The sequence below is a fragment of the Podarcis bocagei genome (assembly GCF_964188305.1).
Source record: "Podarcis bocagei genome assembly, chromosome: 2".
Classification (NCBI taxonomy): Eukaryota; Metazoa; Chordata; class Lepidosauria; order Squamata; family Lacertidae; genus Podarcis; species Podarcis bocagei.
In genome coordinates, this window is record NC_138126.1 from 57,876,844 (window position 1) to 57,900,368 (window position 23,525).

The 23,525-nt window shown below is 42.6% G+C and overlaps 1 protein-coding gene across 1 annotated transcript in view; it reads right to left on the reverse strand.

Moving 5' to 3' along the window:
• Positions 1-23,525, reverse strand: part of SEMA3G (semaphorin 3G) — an 87,332-nt gene that overhangs the window by 38,011 nt on the left and 25,796 nt on the right. Inside the window, exon 2 of the mRNA XM_081183887.1 lies at positions 5,678-5,838. Coding sequence (XP_081040013.1) covers positions 5,678-5,838 — 161 coding nt within the window. The remainder of the gene's footprint in view (positions 1-5,677; positions 5,839-23,525) is intronic.

Genomic DNA, 23,525 nt, shown 5'->3' on the forward strand with positions numbered 1-23,525 from the left:
AAATGGGGAGGAGGAAAAAGTGGGATACAAATGTTAATAATAATAACAATAACCAATTCATTTTCAAGAATCTTTGATTATTACAGATATTTGGAACCAATACAAGTCACTACCACAGGCAGGAAGCTGCAGTGCTCATTTTCACCTCTGTTGTACTCAACAAATACTCCCCTCAGTATCAAGCAGTTAAAATAAGCTTCCTTTGCAGGAGACAGAGCAAACAAACAAAAACCTAAAATGAATGTTCACTTCCAGACCGTGGCTATTTTCAGGTGAGATTCAATCACATACTGGCAAATGTAAGTTGCACAGTTGGAAGAAGGCATCGTGCAACAAATCTGCTCCCCCAAAATATCAGAACTTTTGTGCTAAGGGAAACGTCAGAGTAATGCATTGGAAAATGTGGGATAACGCTTGCTTTGACTCCACTAACTTCCCTGGCAAGCAAATCAGAATGAATGCTCCTTAAACAGCCATTGTTGCCTAATCTCCCTACAAACCAATCAGGATGAACATTGTTCGAAAGTGCCTTAAGATCACATGGTATTATTATTATTATTATTATTATTATAGACCTACAAGACTGTAGAACAGAGTAACAAGTTTGAAGCAATGATATAAAAAGTTGGGGGGAAATGAAAAGCTGCAGAATCAGGACAAAAACAAGACATGAGAAGACAAGAAATCCATATTTATTGGTTCATACTCATCAAAAGAAAATGTCCTAACAAGAGAAGGGGCGAAATGTTAAAATCACCCAAGATAGTAACTAGAAGAAAACATAAAAGAAAGAAACAAAATAAAGTGCTTCCTTAGAGAAGGAAGCTAAATCTTATTCTTTTGCCTGTAATGGATGCTTTACTCCATTTAATATGGTAATAAAGAATATAAGATGCCAGATTAATATTTCAAAAATAAAGGAGCCTCTGGAGTCATTTTTATCTCAAGCAAAAGGCATCCATTATCCTACAAAGAGTTGCAGTTTCATGAATTAGGAGAGAATTTAGAGAGATCTTTTCAAATAAAGGACATCTGGTTAACCCTAACCTGGCCTTACAACTTGGCTCTTTAACCATAAGCCTAGCAACTGTTTATGCAAGCCACAGACTGATTTATAAAGTTTGTTTTACAGACTAATGTGCTGGCAGAGAATTCTGGAGAGACATTCATTTTCTGTAAGATGTAGAGGAGAAGGGTCTCCTTTGAACTTCCATTTCCCTTTTGTGTGGTCTCACACCCTCAAGGACACAGCGACACACAAACAAAAGTTTGATCTTCTTGCTCTAAGTAAAAGCTAAAACTTGCAGCTGGCTAAGATGTCAGCTGAACACAGTGGTACTTAAAATCTTCTTTCCAAAATGGCATCAAGAAGCCAAACTGTGTGATTTATTATAATAAATGCACTCTTATCCCATGGAACGTTTCATGGGCCTGCCCCTACATGTTTTACCAACTAGAGACTGGAGTGGGTGGAGTATCACAGAGCAGGAGGATTAGTGAAACAAAAGTCTACAAAACATCTAAGAAAAGAACCAAAGTGTTGTCTTCCAGCTGCCATATTTAAAAACTACAATGCTCAGCATTCTTTAAAAAAATATTTATAAAAAGTTAACTCTATTTAGGCACTCAAACAAAAGTAAAACTCTCCTCCTTAGGACAGTCCTCTGATTTGAGTAAGTCCTCTATTTGAAGGACTGTCTGGTCCAAGCCCAGTTCCATGGCAAATAACTGTAAGTAGGGGCAACAGGACCTTTCAAGTTGTCCATCAACAGTTAGCATATGGACAGCAGACTGAGCAGACTGAAGTCATGCAGATAGTCTTCCCCATTACAATGAAATGCATTGTATTTCTATTTACATTACAGTAAATTTTTTTTCTAATATTGCATATACACTTGGCATATCAAAAGTAATGCAATTCTGTTTTATTTGGGGAGACGGGTCCTCATTCGTGACTATACATTAAGTAGATTGGGGAGTGCTCTTGCTACAGTACATATAGCCCTGCTGTGGCAGTAATGTAAGGGTAGCCAGGGCCCTTTGGATGTTGTTGGGTCATAACATCAGCTCCATCTCCATGGCCAATAGTTAGAGATGACAGGCACAGTATTGTTTAGTTACCCCTGAGTGGTGCCAAGAAGACAGAATGCTTTGTGAAAACCAAATGTTCATAAAAGGGCCTTCACAGATAGGCTCAATGCGAAGTTCTGCCATATTACACCATCATCTTTCATGTGGCATTTCAGCCAAACCTATCAGTCTTGGTACATAATGTAGTGAAAAAGATTGTGCTAAGGAGGGGGAGGGAAGATAGCCAGAGGGTGGCAGGGAGCAGTGGTGTGGCTTAATCAACATCATGATCTTATGCTGATTAGCATAGGTACAGCCACTAGTCAGCTAAAAATCAGTCAGGCCATGTGAAAAGTCTCTAGAGCCATTTAGCTCAATGGGAGTTGAAGTAATAAAGTAGCTGGTATTTTTAAAAAATTAAATGGTAGAATGAACATGTATCATGTTTTCCAATGTCAAACGCCAACACCTCCTAAAGAACTAAGTGTGTGTGTGTGAATCAGTTCCTCCCTGACCTTGGGAAGAGGAGGAAATGAGAATCAATTATATACACCTCCCAGTAGCAACTTCCTTGACGCTACCTTACTGGAAAAAGTTGAGAAGGAGGAAAATCATTAGCATTAGGGCAACATAGCCTGTAGCTGCTCTAGAACGCCAAATGCCAATCTTTGATTTCCAAAATTAAAGCTGGGAGGGAGCAGGCATGCTATCTGCACATACAATCAGCAACACTCAGCTACAAAATCCTGGGGTCTGCCATTTCAGTGCTTCCCACAAGCTCAACCCACCCAAGATAAGATGGCAGTACAAAAAAGAAAACAACTGTTTGGAGCTCGCTCGAGTTAAGCTTAGAACAAGTACTGGATGTAACATGTAGTTAGTAGAGACAAAATGACAAATGACAAAAAAAGGGTGGGGGGAACTATGTTTTGTATATTTTGGCACTAGTGATAGTAGTACCAATTATTTTTGGGGCCTGCTTTTGAATATAAGAGCATTAAAAGGTCCCTGTGGGGTCATCCCAAAGGCCCATCTAGTTCTGCTTCATGTTCTCACAGCAACCAACCCAAATGCCCCTGGGAACCCCACAAGCTGGACAGGAGTACAACAACACTCTTCCAACTTGTGTTCACCAGCAGCATGTTGCCATTGACAATGGAGGCAGTACAGAGCCATCACGGCTAGTAGCCACTGAAAACTGTTATTTGAGGGAGATATTAATGACAAACCCCACCCACCCCCACAAAGTACTGATTTTTTAAAATAAGTGGCTGCACGCCTTTCAGTTGTACAAAAATGGAAAACTTTATCTGCCACCAGTTGGTGACATCAAGTCCCGTTTTTCTCTACCTGTTTTCCCTGCTTAAATTTACCATGCAACGCTTCCAGCCCTAGTTCTCAGCCTGTAAAATGATGGTATTAAAGTGACCTGCTTCACAGAATTATTGGAAGGAGGAATAGAGTGATTCCCATATAGCAATTCGCACACACAAAAAGGTACGAGAGACATCCATCCTGTCAAGTATCTCATTTCCTGTCACAGTTTTGCTGGCTTTTGACTCAGCAGTTAATTTACCATATACGACAGTCGGATCCTTCTGCAGACTTATATTAATTGCTCATAACCTGATCATATGTCTAGACTTCTCACACTTCCAATTACATATAATTGCAATATGATCTCTTTTGGACTGGAACATTCCTTACACAGGCTCCCATCCACCCCCAACCTTTGGCTGGTGTCACATTTCTGGCTTCTATTTAATGAAGTTCTCTGCCCTGGGCAATAAGTCTGTTTAAGGCCTGGGCTTTACTGAATGCCTTCTGTTCATCTCGAGTTTCAGCTTCTATGGAAAAACGGCTCCTCTGAGGGATGCTTTAAGTATCCTTACGGAGGCCACTGGAAAGTGCTTACCCACAAAGGCGCTCCACTTGATGGGAAGAACATTTTAAAGCCATTTAACTGAAAGGTTGTTTTCTGCTGCTCCAGAGAAGCGGACACGGAGCAATGGATCCAAACTACAAGAAAGAAGATTCCACCTAAACATTAGGAAGAACTTCCTGACAGTAAGAGCTGTTTGACAGTGGAATTTGCTGCCAAGGAGTGTGGTGGAGTCTCCTTCTTTGGAGGTCTTTAAGCAGAGGCTTGACAACCATATGTCAGGAGTGCTCTGATGGTGTTTCCTGCTTGGCAGGGGGTTGGACTCGATGGCCCTTGTGGTCTATTCCAACTCTATGATTCTATGATTCTATGAACTGCACCTCTGCATATGCATGCAGAATCTACTCCACCAGCGCAACTGCCGGGGATATACAATGTGAGACTTCTGTGGTGTTTAAACTGACTCCAAGGTGGAAATGTACAACCAAAGATTCTAAACAGAGGCTTAGGCAGGTGGGCAGAGTTCTGGGACCACAAGAAAACACAGCCAAATCAGTTAGTCAGTACTTGATTGCTGTCAGTTATCCCATTTCTGGATTGTATATAGTGCAGCCAAATCATAGGTAAAATCATAGAATTGTAGAGTTGGAAGGGAGGGACCATGAGGGTCCAACCCCCTGCAATGCAGGGGTATTTCACCCAACATGGGGCTTGAACCCATGACCCTAAGATTAAGAGTTTCATATGCTCTACCAACTGAACTATCACAGGTAGTGCCAGCAACAGCCAGCCAATATCAATGGGCGGAGTCAACTAACCAGTCACACTAGCAGAAGCCTACACAAGGACTTCTGGGGGCCTCCTGCTCCCCCCTCCAATTGGCAGGAGAACCCACGGAGCAGCACACTGGAAGAGGAGAGGGCAGATTGTTCCATCAGCCAAGCAGCTATGCTGAATTCCTCCCAAAGTGTGGGCTTTGCTCACTTGTCTTGACTAAAGCCTGTGAATGATGATGATGATGATGAATTAAATTTGTATACCACCTTTCATAAACTATTCCAACTTATGCTATTCCAAATTATGCTATTATTCAAATAGCATAATCCCTATTTGAATCAATTCACTTACTTACTTCCCAAGGCTTGCTTCCCATCATTCAAGTCCTTGGAGTACTAGTATCCCCTACTAAGAAGACCCTCCTATCTCGTGTATAACAAACATGCACCTAGCATACATAAAGTAGTACAGTGCATGAGCTGGTGGCCTTCCACTACACCCTGAACTTCCTCAGGAAGCTTCAAATAAGGTATGGCAGCTCTCATCCCATGGGGATAAGAATGCTCAGCTACCTTCAGTATAGTAGTACCTTGGTTTACAAACTTAATCCGTTCCAGAGGTCCGTTCTTAAACCAAAGCGTTCTTAAACCAAGGCGTGCTTTCCCACAGCAGCGGGGGACTCAATTTACAAATGGAACACACTCAACAGGAAGTGGAACATGTTCTTCTTCCAAGGCAAAGTTCACAAACACCTACTTCAGGGTTTGCATCATTCTTAATCCAAGTTGTTCATAAACTAAGCTGTTCTTAAACCAAGGTACCACTGTATTGTAAAGATATACATACATAAACCACTTTGAGTGCTTGGAGAAAGTGACCTATAAACTTTGATTCAACATGCATGATTGTAGTAAACATTAGATTTGCATTATATATCGAGAACATTACCTCCTTAGCATCCATGTTGGTTTGATCCAGCCGAAGAGAATAAAGTGTGTCCTTTCCTCCAATGAACAGGCGGTCACGGTATTCATCGAGGTACAAGGAGCGGAAGTCTAAAATTCCTCGGTGCCCAAGGAACAGGACTGAGCGATTAGTGGCCAAAAGATCTAAAAGGCAGGGAATAAATGATAAAGGAAAACTGAAGGTGAGGCAAAGGAAACTGAAAGATGAGGGTCCATGTTAACTGAACACGTACTTTGTGAGCCTACTTCACTTGAACAAGCCATTGCTTAAGCATGAGGTGCAAATTCAGCAAAAGATAGTTAAGGACTAAGGTTGTAAATGCATGACATTTTAAAGTGCACTCAATGCCCTCTTGGTGCTTGTGTTTTTGTGTAACATACAAATCCCGTTGCTTTCAATGTAGCTTAATCATGGCTGATTTTCTCTTTATTTTATCCACTGTGTTCTGCATTTCTGTTTGTTTGTTTTTTTAAAAAAAAATTATTAGTTTTCCAACAAATTAAACACAACACTACAAAACACCAAAAAAGAAAAAACATACAATACAATACAAAGAAAAGAAACAAGCAAAACAAAACAAAACAAAAACCATTTAAAACACAATCCAATTTCAACATCTTATCTTTCTTTCCCTTATTTCCTCGACCTCCTCAGACCTCCCTTTTTGTATTCCACTTCTGTTAATTGTTTCAGCAATTCTTTTCCATCTTCCTCTGTTTTCTATCCTATAACTGTCTTAGCACATTCTAACCATATTTTTCCCTTTAAAGCTCTGTTGATCTACTTATACTTAATTCCTTGTAACATTTCTACTAAAGCCATATAACTTCATTCCAACATTTTTCTAACATTCATTAATTTTACAGTATTTCTGTAAATAGTCTTTAAACTTTTTCCAATCTTCTTCCACCGACTCTTCCCCCTGGTCTCGGATTCTGCCAGTCATTTCCGCCAATTCCATGTAGTCCATCAACTTCATCTGCCATTCTTCCCTGGTGGGTAAATCTTGTGTCTTCCAATATTTCGCGATGAGTATTCTTGCTGCTGTTGTTGCATACATAAAAAAAGTTCTATCCTTCTTTAAAACCAATTGGCCGACCATGCCCAGGAGAAAGGCCTCTGGTTTCTTAAGGAATGTATATTTAAATACCTTTTTCATTTCATTATATATCATCTCCCAGAATGTCTTAATCCTTGGGCACGTCCACCAAAGGTGAAAGAATGTACCTTCAATCTCATTACATTTCCAACATTTATTATCGGGCAAATGATAGATTTTTTCAAGCTTAACTGGTGTCATGTACCACCTGTAAATCATTTTCATTAAATTTTCTCTTAGGGCATTACATGCCGTAAATTTCATACCTGTGGTCCATAACCGTTCCCAGTCAGCCATCATTATGTTATGTTGTGTTCTGCATTTCTGCAAGTGTAGGATTTGGATAATACTGCAGTTAGTAACACAGCATTATGGTTAATTTTGATTCCTTATAGAAAACTTTTTTAAAAAACTGATTTGCATTGTATATTTTACATTCTTCGCAAACCACATAGGTATTTTCTCTACACTGAAGTGGTATATAAGTTTTGTTAAATAAAATGAAACCTTAAAATCATCTCAAAATTAGTTTTTAAAAAACTTCCTGAGGTTGAAAAATGCCTAAAGCTCACGTGACACTTTTTTAAAAAAAACCAGCCCGATAAAAACATGGCAAAACGACCCCTTCCTTTTGCAGCAATGCCCTATCATTTTGTTATATTAGCGTTTTGTGATTTTAAACATATACAAAAAATATATAACTACATCAAAATGCTCTAAAAGGAAAATCAAACAAGCAAGCAGATTGAACACATTGATGTGATGCATCACCTGAAAAGTGTTAACCCAGCCAGCTATTACTAAGTAGCACAATAGGCTTCCATCCTTACAGGTCCATTACAAGCGCCCAGCTCAATATCACAGAGGGGAGGGAATTAACAGGCTATTCTGTTTGCCTCAAAGCCTACCACCCTCACCAGGGCTAGCTCAAGACATTTTGGCACCTGAGGCAAACCACAAAATGGCACCTGCCCGCCCCTTCCCACCCCAACAGGGAAGAAAGAGTGAGTGAATATCTGTATCAGGAACAAGGCGATAAAATATACTTTGAAAATAGGGTAGAAGATCAGCAGTGCCTCCTATTCAGTGGGACTTGCACCTGAGTAAACCTGCTTAAGACTGCAGCAAATGACCAGCACATTAGTTGCACCGAGATGCAAATGCCATAACTAGATGTCCATTTCAGTTCCATGAACTCCCCAAACCATGAGCCAATGAAGAGGGGTTTTGAGCAAAGATATATCTAAATCCCTCTCTCATTACCAGTTTCTGCTGTTGACCTACACTGGGTTCTTCTAGAGTTGAATTGCTTTGTTTTCCTTATTTAAAAAGAGAGGTCCATGAAATTGGATGCAGGAGAAAGAGATTTGAACCTCAGCTCAAATTGCTGACTTACCCTGAATCACAGCAATGTAATTTGGCTTGGGGCAGGGGATCTCTTAAGACAAAGGCAACCTTTTGGCACACTGACCTAGCTTTTTGTGGCACCGAGGCACTAGTGGTCTGCATATGAATCCTCTGGACTATTGGAAATTAATCTCATCAGTCTGTGAGGGCCATTTCTTTTTTTATACCCGGACGTCACCAAGCAATTTCTGCAGCTAGGAACACCGGATGCTCCATCCAGAACGCTGAAGGAGGCTGTCATTAGCTGGGAGTGAAGACAGGAGGTCTCTTTACTGCTGATAAAAGGCTAAAAGATAAATGCCTTATAAAACAGTCCATCAGTGTGACAGGGATAACTCCCTGACAGTTGCAGAATGGAGTTTTTATCAGCGGCTGCTGAAAGCTGGGGTGGATTTGAGGTCTCAGTGCAAGAAACACTGTGGGGAAAAGGTAAGGAAAGCCATGCAATGGGGGAATAGAAGGGGAAGAGATGGGGTGCTGGGGATTGTGGTAAAAAAACTGTGCTGATCAACTAGCAGGGGTTCTGAAAAGGATTTTTAACATCTCTCTGCAAACGGCTTGTGTTCCATCATGCTTGAAAGCAGCTACCATTTTCCCAGTCGCCAAGAAAACAGCAACTAACTGCCTAAATGACTACAGAACTATTGCATTGGCATCTGTGGTGATGAAATGCTTTGAGAGATCGGTTCTTCAACATCTTAGGTCAAGCTTCCCACCGGACTTTGATAAACATCAGTTCGCCTATAGGAGAAACAGGTCAACAGATGATGCCATAGCTACAGCATTTCACCATGAAGCAAGTCGTCTGGAGAGACCAGGGAATTATGTCAGAATGTTGCTTATTTATTATAGCTCGGCTTTTAATGCCATCCTCCCAGACATTCTTATTAAAAACCTGATGGATCTGGACCTTCCTTCTACCATCTGTGACTGGATTAAAGACTTTTTGAGGGATCGGACACAAACAGTGAGAATTGGGACTGTTACATCTACCTCCCTGAAGCTTAGCACTGGCACCCCACAGGGATGTGTGCTAAGTCCCTACCTGTACTCATTGTATATGATCCATCCACAGTAATTATTAAGTTTGCAGATGATACTACCATAATGGGCCTAATTGCAGGCGGAGATGAAACAGCGTACAGGGGAGAGGTTCAAAAAGTACCTACATGGTGCTCAGAGAATAACTTGCACCTAACTATTAGTAAGACAAAGAAGATGGTGTTGGACTTCTGGAGGAAGAGAGGGGAACTTGCCCCATTGTATATCGGGGGGGGGGGGCTGTGTGGAGACAGTCTCCTCCTTTAAATTCCTGGGAGTTCACCTTAGTGAGGACCTCATTTGGAAAATCAACACAACTCAGGTGGTCAGAAAGGCCCAACAGAGACCCCATTTCCTCAGGGTCTTGCGAAAGAATAATGTTAAACAACAATTGATGAACTCCTTTTACCAGTCCACAATAGAAAGTGTCCTTTCATATTGTATTACAGAATGGTACGCTGGCTTGACAGCCACAGACAGAAAGTTTCTACAGAGAGTGGTAAATACAGCACGTGGTATCACTGGCTGTCCCTTGAGTCCGATGGATGACATCGCAAGCGATCGTTGCCTTAGGAAAGCAAGAAAGATTCTTGGGGATGACTCACACCCCATCACCTCTTTAATCTTCTATCCTGGGGCAGGAGATATAGAAGTATGGTCAGCCGTACCAACAGACTAAAGAATAGTTTCTATCCATGGGCTGTTATGCTGTTGAACGGAAAATAACACAGCAAAATTGACTTGTGAGGTGGTGTGTTGTTCGATAAGCACACAGAGTGCAACGAGACTGAGTGTTTGGGGGGGAGGCTTGTTTAATTTCTTGTGCACAGGTTGTACAATGACAATAAAGGTATTATTATTATTATTATTATTATTATTATTATTATTATTATTATTACTTGGGGTCTTGTGGGAAGAGGAAATGTAGAGACCAATTACCCAGTTTAAATAACATGCTTAAACAATTGCTTGACTTCCGGTTTCTGTCGCGAGCAGAAAGGGAGCGCAGAAAAATCACGAAGGAGTTTTCCGAGTGATACAGGGGCTTGGGGGAGCCACAAAGGCACTGCGCCCCCCAAAAATCTCAAGGGGGAGACCCTTGAGGGATAAAATACCCAGCCACGTGGAAGCGGTTTCGCTGTTTTTTCAGGGGTTTTTTTCCTTTGGAAGATCTCGAGGGCGGCGAGACTGCAAGTGCAAAAGGGAAAGCATCGACCCTGTATTACAATGCCTCTGGCTCTCACTGAAGAAGGCGACGAACCTCCAAAATTGTAAGAACGGAACCCTTATTGTGAGTAGACCTTTTTATGCTATAAAAATGCAAAAATACACTAAGAGAACGTTGGATGTTAGAAGATTTAATTCAGGAATTCACCTCGGCGGAAGATTAAAATGGCGCAGGCTACAAAGTCGCAAGGAGGAGGGAGGAAGTATCCCTTTGCCTGACTGAGTGAATACAAAGTAAACGTCTCGGACTCTATTGTCGAGATTAAAGAATCTGAAACATTCCACTGATTGGGAACTCTGTTTGCCTTTTCTGGGGGAGTAAGAAAGAGAAAGGAAACTTTACAGATCCATTTAAAATGAAGCTTTTCAGAGCCGCCTAAAAGGACAGCTGGAAGGAGTGGAGGGGGGGGGAGAGAGAGAAGAGATTAGAAGGATATTAGAAGGACAGTTTGAAAAACGGCTCAAAGAAACAAAAAGAGAAACTAAAAAAAAGGAGAAAACAAAATGTGATCAATAAAGTAAAAGTAGAAGAACAAGTCTTGGAGGATCCAAATGAAATAAAAAAGAGTTTCCTTAAATTCTATGAAAATCTATATAAAAGAGAAGAAGAGGATGTAACAGAAATAGGAAAATATCTAGAAGAAAACAGAATTAACAGTCTATCGGAGGAGGAAAGAAGTCTATTAAATAAACCAATAAAAGTAGAAGAAATTCAAGAGGTGATAAAGAAGATGAAACTGGGGAAAGCTCCGGGGCCAGATGGCTTATCGGCCAAGTATTACAAAGTCCTAGAAGAACTCTTAACACCGGTGCTCTGTGAAGTAATGAATGAGATTTTAAGAGGAGGAAGAATACCAGCGTCCTGGAAAGAAGCATACATTACGCTAATACCTAAACCTGACTCGGATAAACTTAACATTAAGAACTACAGACCGATTTCATTATTAAATAATGATCATAAGATCTTTGCAGATGTAATGGCGAGTCGACTTAAGAATCATAGAATCATAGAGTTGGAAGAGACCACAAGGGCCATCGAGTCCAACCCCCTGCCAAGCAGGAAACACCATCAGAGCACTCCTGACATATGGTTGTCAAGCCTCTGCTTAAAGACCTCCAAAGTAGGAGACTCCACCACACTCCTTGGCAGCAAATTCCACTGTCGAACAGCTCTCACTGTCAGGAAGTTCTTCCTAATGTTTAGGTGGAATCTTCTTTCTTGTAGTTTGGATCCATTGCTCCGTGTCCGCTTCTCTGGAGCAGCAGAAAACAACCTTTCTCCCTCCTCTATGTGACATCCTTTTATATATTTGAACATGGCTATCATATCACCCCTTAACCTCCTCTTCTCCAGGCTAAACATGCCCAGCTCCCTTAGCCGTTCCTTATAAGGCATCGTTTCCAGGCCTTTGACCATTTTGGTTGCCCTCCTCTGGACACGTTCCAGTTTGTCAGTGTCCTTCTTGAATTGTGGTGCCCAGAACTGGACACAGTACTCCAGGTGTGGTCTGACCAGAGCAGAATACAGTGGCACTATTACTTCCCTTGATCTAGATGCTATACTCCTATTGATGCAGCCCAGAATTGCATTGGCTTTTTTAGCTGCCGCGTCACACTGTTGGCTCATGTCAAGTTTGTGGTCAACCAAGACTCCTAGATCCTTTTCACATGTACTGCTCTCAAGCCAGGTGTCACCCATCTTGTATTTGTGCCTCTCATTTTTTTTGCCCAAGTGCAATGCTTTACATTTCTCCCTGTTAAAATTCATCTTGTTTGTTTTTGCCCAGTTCTCTAATCTGTCAAGGTCGTTTTGAAGTGTGATCCTGTCCTCTGGGGTGTTAGCCACCCCTCCCAGTTTGGTGTCATCTGCAAATTTGATCAGGATGCCCTTGAGTCCATCATCCAAGTCGTTGATAAAGATGTTGAATAAGACCGGGCCCAAGACAGAACCCTGTGGCACCCCACTAGTCACTCTTCTCCAGGATGAAGAGGAACCATTGATGAGCACCCTTTGGGTTCGGTCAGTCAGCCAGTTACAAATCCACTGAGTGGTAGCATAGTCAAGACCGCATTTTACCAGCTTCTTTACAAGAATATCATGGGGCACCTTGTCAAATGCCTTGCTGAAATCAAGGTAGGCTACATCCACTGCGTTCCCTTCATCTACCAGGCTTGTAATTCTGTCAAAAACCGAGATCAGGTTAGTCTGACATGACTTATTTTTCAGAAATCCATGCTGACTATTGGTGATCACAGCATTCCTTTCTAGGTGCTCACAGACTGTTTGCTTAATGATCTGCTCCAGAATCTTCCCTGCTATTGATGTCAGACTGACTGGGCGGTAATTATTTGGGTCCTCTCTTTTCCCCTTTTTGAAAATAGGGACAACATTTGCCCTCCTCCAGTCTGCCGGGACTTCGCCTGTTCTCCAGGAATTCTCAAAGATGACTGCCAGTGGTTCTGAGATCACATCTGCCAGTTCTTTTAATACTCTTGGATGCAGTTCATCTGGCCCTGGAGACTTGAATACATCTAAACTAGCCAAGTATTCTTGTACTATCTCCTTAGTTATTCTGGGCTGTGTTTCCTCTGCTGAATCATTTGCTCCATATTCTTCAGGTCGGGCATCGTTTTCTTTATCGGAGAAGATGAGGCAAAGAAGGCATTGAGGAGTTCAGCCCTTTCTGTGTCCCCTGTTTGCATTTCACCATCTTCTCCTCTGAGTGCCCCCACTGTTTCTTTGTTCTTCCTTTTGCTACGGACATACCCATAAAAGCCTTTTTTGTTGCTTTTAACCTCTCTAGCAAGCCTGAGTTCATTCTGTGCTTTAGCTTTTCTGACTTTGTGTCTACACGTGCTGGCTATTTGTTTGAATTCCTCTTTGGTGGTTTCCCCCCTTTTCCATTTTTTGTACACATCCTTTTTTAATCTTAATTCAGTTAAAAGTTCTTTAGATAGCCACCCTGGCTTCTTTAGGCACCTTCCATGTTTCCGTCTCAATGGTATTGCCTGACGTTGTGCTTTGACTATCTCCCTCTTAACAAACTCCCAGCCATCATGAACTCCCTTTCCTTTTAGTATTGCTGTCCATGGGATCTCACCCAGCTCTTCCCTAAGTTTTATGAAGTCGGCTTTCTTAAAGTCAAGAAATTGAGTCCTAGTATGCTTGGCTGCTCCTTTCCGCTGTATAGTAAACTTCAGAAGAGCATGATCACTCGCGCCTAATGATCCTTCCACATCTACCCCACTAACCAAGTCATCAACATTGGTTAGGACCAGATCTAAAACGGCTGTTCCTCTTGTTGCTTCTCCCACTTTCTGGACAATGAAGTTGTCTGCAAGGCCAGTGAGGAATCTGTTTGACCTTATGCTCTTGGCTGAGTTTGACGTCCAACAAATATCCGGGTAATTGAAGTCCCCCATTACTACTATCTCCCTTCCTTTTGCATGCTTGGCCATCTGTTCCAGGAAGGCATCATCTATGTCCTCCGTTTGGCTTAGTCAAATTCATTCATAATGACCAAGCCGGTTTCTTACCTAACAGGCAAATAAAAGACAACATAAGACATATAATAAACCTTATGGAATATATAGAATGCAAAAATGAGATCCCCACAGTATTGTTCATTGATGTCGAAAAGGCTTTTGACAATGTATCCTGGCATTTTCTAATAAAATGTTTGGAAATGGCAGGGATAGAGGGCACATTCTTGGAAGGAATAAAAGCAATTTACTCACAACAAAGTGCTAAACTAATTATTAATAATAGCTTAACGGAATCCTTTGAAATTTCGAAGGGTACAAGACAGGGGTGCCCTCTGTCACCTCTTTTGTTTATTATGGTGTTAGAAATAATTACAAATAAGATTAGGAAAACTTCAGAGATACGCGGAATAAGAATTGGAGTGAAAGAATTCTTTTGAAGCAAGGGGCGGTGGGGAGAAGCGATCTCCCCGCCGCCCCTTGCTTCAAAAGAGGTCCGGGGACAGCGGGAAGCGCTTCCCGCTGTCCCCGGACCTGGGGCTGCGGGGAGAAGATCGCTTCTCCCCGCCGCCCCTTGCTTCAAAAGAGGTCCGGGGACAGCGGGAAAGAAGCGCTGCGCTTCCCACTGTCCCCAGACCTGGGGCTGCGGGGAGAAGATCGCTTCTCCCCGCCGCCCCTTGCTTCAAAAGAGGTCCGGGGACAGCGGGGAAGACCCGCTGTCCCCAGAGCCTGCGGGGCAAGCTTCGTTTTGCGAAGTAAGGCCATAGGGAAATTCGTCTTGCGAGGCAACTCGAAAACGAAAAAGCCTTTCGTTTTGCGAGTTTTTCGTCTCGCGAGGCGTTCGTCTTGCGGGGTACCACTGTAATTGGAGAAGAAATAAAAAAGGAAGACCAAACACTCTTCCAATATGCAACAGTGGCCACTAGAACACTAATAGCACAAAATTGGAAGACATCAAAAATCCCAACTATAAATGAGTGGCAATCAAAATTATTTGACTATATAGAATTGGCAAAAATGACAAAGAAAATAAGAAACCAAAAAGTTACAAAGTTTAACAATGATTGGAATAAATTTCTGACATATATTGAAACAGATGTAAAAAATCTAAAAATCACAGTAGGCTCGATATAACGCTTGCGACGCAAATAGTTTTAAGAAAATGAAACTGCAGATAGGAAACCTTTCATAACATATTCCAAAACCGAGTTGAAGGGAAGTCAATTATTGTTGTGTGATTTAGTTATTTAGTTATTGTAAGTTTAACTTGTTGGTGTTTTATGTTATGTAATTTTTTTCTTTTTTGTTGTTTTTGTGTGTGTGTTTTGTTCGTCTTTTTTGTTGCTTGAATGTTTGGTGTGGTATAATGAATTGAAACTAATAAAAATTTAAAAAAAACATGCTTAAACAATTGCTTATAGAACTCTGTTTCTGCAGCTCCTATATGCTAGGATTTTTGCTATCTCAATGCCATAATGTATGTATTGAGTTTCTGGGAAACACATATTTTGATACTGGCAGTCTAGGGAACTTGCAAAACTTAAAATCACAGACATACAGGTTGTGTACACATGACATTTTATTCTGGAATCAATGGAGCCTGAGTGCTTGCTTTTTCTACGAAGTCCACACACATTCTGGAACAACTGCACATTTTTTGGCCCTGAAAAACACTTCTTAAGAAACTGGTTTCATTCCAAAAATTAAAGCTCATTGTAGATAGATGCAGAATCAATTTGAAAACAGATGCAAAGAGACAAAGGCAGACCCAGCGATGGAAGGGTGCATCCACACCCATCCAATGAAGCTGTGGGTGGGCAGATACAAAGACTTGCAATCACCACTTCCTTCTTCATTCACCTGGGATATGTGCAGGGAGGGTCAAAACTAGCCCAAGTCATTTTGTTGCCTGGTGCAGAGCAGCAAATGAATCCCACCCACTCATCCAGGTCAAGACATGCATCATAAGGCCAGCTGAGTTATTATGATATCACAAGCACCTTTCATGACTAGCAATAAATAAACCACAGTGAAACTTAACTAACAAACTGCTTTCCTTTCATTACACCCAACAACAATTGTCAGAAGCAACAACCTCAGTCTGCCTAAGCATGGCACCAACAACGCAGGCAAGATTTGGCCAAGCAAAGTTCATCTGTTGAGCTTACAAAAATGGACTCTCGATGGAAAAATAGTAATTAAAATAGCAAAGGTAAAGTCCTTGCAAATGTAGTACATACAAAGTGAAATAATGCAGTTGCCAAATTAGGCTGCCAATTTACACTCAGGAGTAAATCCCATTGAACAAAACGTGACTTACTTCCAAGTATACGCATGCATAGGATCACACTGTTTACTACTGTGGTTTCATATGTAGGTGCTGTTTAATGCAGGGCCAGGACATGAAATTTCATGGAAAAAATCTGCTGTCTCAGGCTGTGACCTCAGAGCTGCCTCCACAAGCAACAAGCTACAATTGTCACCAACAAGCAACAACTTCAGCTGAAAGTATAAACAGGCAAACAGAAATCAAGATGGAGCTTGAGGCTGAAGTGTCTCAGAACATAAAAAAGACAATGATATGGAATAAAATTCCACAGCCAACAGCAATCCCAGCAAATTTGTCTCAAACAGAGTGGTTAGGCACTCTCTGGGCATCCGTGTGATTGATTTAAGTAAAGCTGCATCTCATCTCAACTTCATGTGGAAACCTATTTGGACATTTGGATGGCATATATTGATTTACATGTTTAAATTAAGATGTATTGGCAGTTATTGTATTTTTAATGTAAGCAGATTATGTTTTTTGTTTCTTTTTTCTCACTGATTTTTTTCTTTCCTTGTTAAATATACTATTTTAAAAGACCAATTAAAGGAAATTTTGTGTGTACTAGAACCAAACTGGAGAGGTAAAAAAACCTGAATGAGAATTCAACCCAAATTATTATTTGTTCCCTGGGTTCATTGCTAGTGGTTTAAGTGATGTGTTTTCTAAACCTGACCTATAACAAAACAATAGTGACCTCACTGCATTAGCACTCCCTCATGCTCTTGCCTGTTGTAATAGTGGAAGAAATTATTTGGGGTGGGTTTTTTTTTAGTGAGGAATAGACACACCCTTAAGCAGAAAGAGGCCAGTGTGTGTGGGAGGAAGGTTCAGAAAACCACATGGTCTTCCACAGACAGGAGGGGCCCCCAGCAGGTCAGATGGTCTGTGTCATTCCTGTAACTGATTTGTTCCGCTGTACAACATGATAAAATATGAACCTTGGGAAGGTAAATCTCCAGAGAGATTGGCTGCCTGGCACACGTGCAGGAGTCTATCTTTCACCCGTAATGATAGCAAAACTCCCCAATCCAAGGGTGGCGTCAGGTGGTCGTGATTTTGAATAATTCCCCAGATGTTAACATACATGTCAATACAGAAAAGATCCTTGGTGATTCTGCATTCCAGTTTGCTCCTGAGACTTCTTCCTTCTGTTCCTTTGTAGTTCTGGCTAGGCTGAAGCTATAAGAAGTAGCAGCAGTCTATATTTCTAACTTCACATAAAGCAAAACCAGATACATGAATACCTCTGACAGGTCAAATTAGCACTGACGGGCAGCATCTGTGCATGAAATAGTGTTAGAATGTTGCCTATGATATTAGGCATTGCTTGTTCACGCTGCCAAATTTTCTGTGTCCATTGGATTTCCCAGACACAACAAAATACTTTTCATTAGTCTGAATTTGCTAGGGCACACCTGTTTTGCATACACAGCTGCTTCCTCTAATTTAGTAAGTAGCTGTTCTTTGCTATCTCTATCCATCTTCTAAGACTAATATTTCTTAGCAAAAAAAAATTTAAAAATGCCCTTTTACTGCAAGGCTTCTGAACGAACCAGAAATATAAATCAGAGCAGCAGAGAAAGGGAGGGAATGGGAATAGTGTGTGGGAGATGCTGCTGAACAATTATATGCTGGATGGCCAGGAATTGTTGTTTGTTTTTTAACCCACCAATAAATCCTGACCTGACTAGATTCCCCACATTCCAGAATCATTTGTGGATGAGTTAATTTCTCCCTCATCATTTTGGCTCAGCTCTTAGTAATTCTGCACACCTCCTTGTCCAGTCTGCAAGAAATTTCAGCAAAGGCAAAGCAGCAACTAATCAAATCTAAAGCCAACCTCCAGAGGATGTTTCCCAGAGTATGAAGAGTTAATGACGAAGGTGGCTCATCCTTCACAGGCAACATTTCAGGAGTGATTTGCACCCCACTGGTGAAAAATGTAAGGCCAAAAGGGAACCTCTGGGCATTTGGGGGAGGAACAAGGGAGATAAAATGCATAAATGACCCAAGGTGCCTTGCAGTGTTGTTTGAAATGGTTCATTATCAAGAAGCCTTTCAACAACCATTCAATGGGCACTTGTAAGGTGACATGATGCCATGAGAAGGACAAATGCCACATATATCGGAAAGCAGGGACATTGATCATTTACTCCAGAGAAAGGAAGAGGCTATTTATTGACACAAATTGATTAAAAAAAGATTAGATGATGTTTAGCAAATATTTCTACAATGCTTATAGTCCTTAGCACATCCAACACTTAAAAACCTCTTCAGTATAATCCTCTTTCACTAGTCCATGACTAGTATATGATTTCAACTCAAGTTTAAATAGCCCAATATCTGGGTCCAGGCTGAACATTCTGTCTACTAGTAAACCACACTGGCCCTAACAATTATAATGTTTGGCACCATGCAAAGCACCTACCATTCTTACTACAGCCCACTAATCATTTCCACACACCTCTCATGTGTTTGATCAAAGTGTCTGTCAACAAATGCACCTGCGCATGCATCCTCATGGGTTTCATATCTGAGAGCCTCCACTACTACATCAGATGTCTAAATTTGAGGCTGGCCATTTATTTAGCCATTAAAGTTTATGGGCCAGCAACTTCTGCTGGGGCTGAATTCTATAGCCGCTTCAACTGTAGGCCATGCGCTAGCTAAAAACCCTGCTTTACACGGAGAGGGAGTTCCTATAAAGCATGCCAGATACTAGACCATTCTCTGCTTAGCTGCAGCTGTAAACAATAAAACAAACACTTTGGGTGTTTCGCCCTGGCTGTAATCCCCATCGTAATGTGAAGGCATGCAGATAGTGGGCTCAGAACGGAAGCCATTTGCGGAGCTGAAACTGTGAACGCCATCTGTAGTGGCGACCACTTGCTTTCCCACAGTCAAATGGGACTTGCAACTGAGCGGAAGAAGAAATGGAGATGTCATTCCATAGATTGGCTGGAACACAGCCCTCCTGTACTGGTCTCCATAGATGCCAAGGCAGAGCCTACAACTGCAACAGCTGCTCCTGCTTCTTGGTTTGGCTGCCTTCCTGCATAGGTTGTGTTTTTACTGAACACGATTGTTCAGACTAGGGCAGCAAGCAAGAATGGGCCATTCTGCTCCTCCCCAACCTCCAGTCCACTGGAATTTCCCCCCTCACTAACGTGCCTGTATGTGGGCCCCTCTCCCTAAACTCCCAGTTGTGTAGTCTCCTCACAGTAAACAGCCCCTCTTCGCCACACATCTGGAATGGGTTTGATAGTCTCCACATTATAATTTCCAATAAAAGGGAAGTTATTTCATGCTTCACTGCCAAGACTTGTAAGACACACTGCTCCCATCCTCTCCATGTCTGTCAAACCAAGATTAGGATATAACAGGAGAGCAGGCTATTACAGCAGCAAAGGAAAAAGCGGGTGGGTCACAACTCAGTGGGGGTCTCTGCAAACCCAACTACAGTGGTGCCTCGCAAGACGAAATTAATTCGTTCCGCAAGTTTTTTCTTCTTGCGAGTTTTTCGTCTTGCGAAGCACGGTTTCCCATAGGAATGCATTGAAAATCAATTAATGCGTTCCTATGGAAACCGCTTGCCAGGCTGGCGGTGCGGAGAAGGGCTTTTCTCCCCACCGCAAGCCTTCAGGACAGGTTCGGGAACAGAGGGGAAGGGGCGCAGCGCTTCTCCTCTGTTCCCGGGGCTTGCGGTGGGAGGAGGGTTTTTCCTCCCCACCGCCAACATTCAGAACAGCATTCTGAATGTTGGCGGTGGGAAGGAAAACCCTCCTCCTACCGCAAGTCTTCAGGACAGCCATCCGAAGGCTGGCGCGGGGAGAAGGGCTTTCCGCCCCACCGCCAGCCTTCGGAGCAGCCTTCCGAAGGCTGGCGCGGGGAAGAAGGGCTTTTCTCCCCACCGCCAGCCTTCGGAGGAGCCTTCCGAAGGCTGGCTCGGGGAGAAGGGCTTTTCTCCCCACCGCCAGCCTTCGAAGGAGCCTTCCGAAGGCTGGCGCGGGGAGAAGGGCTTTCCGCCCCACCGCCAGCCTTCGGAGGAGGTCAGAGGACAGGGGGGAAGACGCTGCGCTTCCCCGCTGTCCCGGAGATTTCCCTATGGGCTTTCGTCTTGCGAAGGAAGCCCATAGGGAAATTCGTTTTGCGAAGCGCCTCCAAAACGGAAAACCCTTTTGTCTAGCGGGTTTTCCGTCTTGCGAGGTGTTCGTCTTGCGGGGCACCACTGTATTAAAACCCAAATAATCATTCCCCCCTGCCAAAAAACCACAACATGCTATTGTGGATTAGATAGCGGTAGGTGTGTTGCATGCTGCAAATCTCCTTCACACATTATATTAATATTTGCTGGCATCTTGGGAGACAGTGAAGGAATGCACCTTAAGGGCGTGAAGTCAAACCATTGGAGAGTTACAGTGCCTGCCGTGGCTGTAGAAGTTGATACAGGAGAGAAAAAATGCTTTGTTGCAGCTGGAGCAGATGATGGTTTCTGGTTGTGCTGCTGCAGATGCACCATGCTGTTTCTTGACTGCACTCCTTCTAGCACTTATTCCTCCACTAGTCACTGCTGTGGATACACGACCTGACTGTCTCCAGGTGCTACAAGGGATTCCCACATGATTCCCAAATGGCGGGGCTGATGTTGCCAGCTTTCATGTCCCATATGCAAACATCTTTGTAATGTAGTTGGTCTGCCAACAGGCCTGGTGCTCCCTGTAGAGCACATCCTTGGGATTCCGCCATCTTCCATTCTGTGGACATGACCAAGATAGCACAGACATTGTTGAGACAGGAATTATAGAATTGTAGAGCAGGAAGGGACCACGAGGGTTATCTAGTCCAACTCCCCACAATATAGGAATCGTTTGCCCAAGATGGAGCTCAAACCAATGATCCTGAGTGTGAACATGTTGGAAATATGGGCTTGGTAGAGCACATCCATATTTGAAATTCTGTCTTGCCATGTGATATCCAAAATCTTCCTGACACAGTGCTTGCAGAAGCCATTGAACATCGTTCCTGATGGTTGTTAAGTTGCCTACAACTCACTTCCATAAAGCAGTGTGCTCAACATGCAAGCCTGGTAGACCTTCATCTTGTTATTATTAATACTGACAACTGCATTTATATCCCACCTTTGCTCCCCAGACCTCCAAGTGGTTCTCCCCCTACCAGTTTTATGCTCACAACAATCTTGTGAGTTAAGTCCGCAAAAGGCCGAACCCCCAAAATTAGCAGCTTCTTTCTACTGCCCCATAAGTTTTCTTAGCTCTCAAAGTCCTTAATCCCCTCCCAAATCCTTCCCTTAAAATCCCTCTCCTTTGCTTTTGATAGAGTTTATTTTAAAAGCCCAACATCCCCCCCACCCCACCCCACATCCCAGTTTTGTTTTCTTTAGCTGTGTCATTTATTTCCAGTTGACTCTTTGCTTATTTGCATTAGGCTCTGTAATTATTTCTCAAGAGAATCTGGCTGGGCTCTGACAGGGCCGAAGTCACCTGATCCTGTGAGAGACCAGAGACACAGAAAACCATTTATAACCCAGTTGGGGATCACAACAAGTATCCTGTCAACAGAATGGGATTGCAAGTGGGGAGGGGGAACACAAACAAGCGACGTGTGAAGGAGAAGCAAAAGCAGCGAAAACAACAATTCCCAGAGATGGGATGATGAGAGAGCACTCTTAAGGGGTTATAAATAAAGTAAAGTGTGTGTTGACGTCAAGGAAGAAAAGAAGTAAATGGGGCACAGATTGCTTGAAGTGAAAAGCTGCCCACTTCCTCACTCTTAAAATGAGTCAACAGCTCCCTCACGCAAAAATGGGGTAGCTACAGTTGTAATGTGGTGTATTTTACTTCTGTGGCACCACCTGAGCTACAGGAACTGGGCAATTTACAAATGTACAGAAGGAAACGTGGGAAAGGAAACAATAGAACCAAGTGGAACAGTCAGTCAGTCAGCAGCCATAACATCATTAGACTTCACCATATCAACTGAGGAGGAGGACTATTCCGCTGTGTCAAAGAATATAACAACATCAGTAAGCCTCATCCCAGTGGTCATGGGACTGTTGCACCCCTAAGCAGATGGGGACTCATTTCTTTTTCCTTACTGGGAGAAAAGCAGATGGAAGAGAGTTAATTCTGAGAGGGAGAATGGCAAATGAGGCCAGTATTAAAACACATCTGTCTCTTCCCACCATTACGCTTCTCCTGATTGCAGCCCTTTAGATGTTAGGTTCCAGGTGGTTTAAAAAAAGAAGTCAGAAATTGAAAAGTTACAGAGAACACCATGCAACACTCTCAGGATGATGTGCAAAGAGCCTCCATACAGACGAGGGAGTGCTCCTCACAAAGAAATGGCACTCCATACATGCTGAGAAGCATGTGGCTTGGGGGAGGATAGATCCCTCTCATCCTCTCACCCATAGCTGTGCCCTTGGCTTTGGGGTCATGTTCGAAATCTGGCATTCCCTACCCATTTCATTACCTACAGACAGGCGCTGGACTCCTGCATTACACTTTCTGCCTGACTTCTGTCCTCCAGGGAGAGCATTTGGGCATGCTGCCCCTATTTTTACAACACTGTTGTATGATATTTTGTTAGAAGGCCCTGGGGGTGGACATCAGCAAATTTAAATGCATGGCAATTGTTCTTATTTCCAGATGTGGTATAGCTGGAAGCTCACTGGGCAGAACAGTCTGTCCTTTGCCGTCATGGCCACTGCCTTTCTGTCTCAGCAGAACTTTATAGTACTGAAATGAATTTCATTGCCAGAATATTCCTTTCAAGTGGTTTATAACATGGTCTTGTGCTCTTTGGTATATTATTTAGTTCTGCCTCGCTCCCAAAGGCTCAAAATGGCTCTGCTTGTTATTTATCATAAGAGATTGCCTCTGCAATAGCTTTCGCCAACCAGGTGTCCTCAGATGTTTTGGACTACAACGCCCATCATCCCTAGTCCCTAGCCCCTCCTACCGTAACTTGTAAAGCTGGTCATCACCTTGCAGTCCCTACGCCACATGGAACCTCCCCATGTGAGAATACAGAGGGCTGGAATTGAGAAGCTCAGCACTAAACAGAAAAAAAACTAAAACTGAGATGACAGGAGTAGAAGGCGTTAGCCATTAGAAAGAGGCCATGTGAAACATTTGTAGCAGCATGATAAAATGCAGTGTGTGTGTGTGTGTGTGTGTGTGTGTGTGTGTGGCAAAGAGCAAATATTCTTAAATTGGTTATAT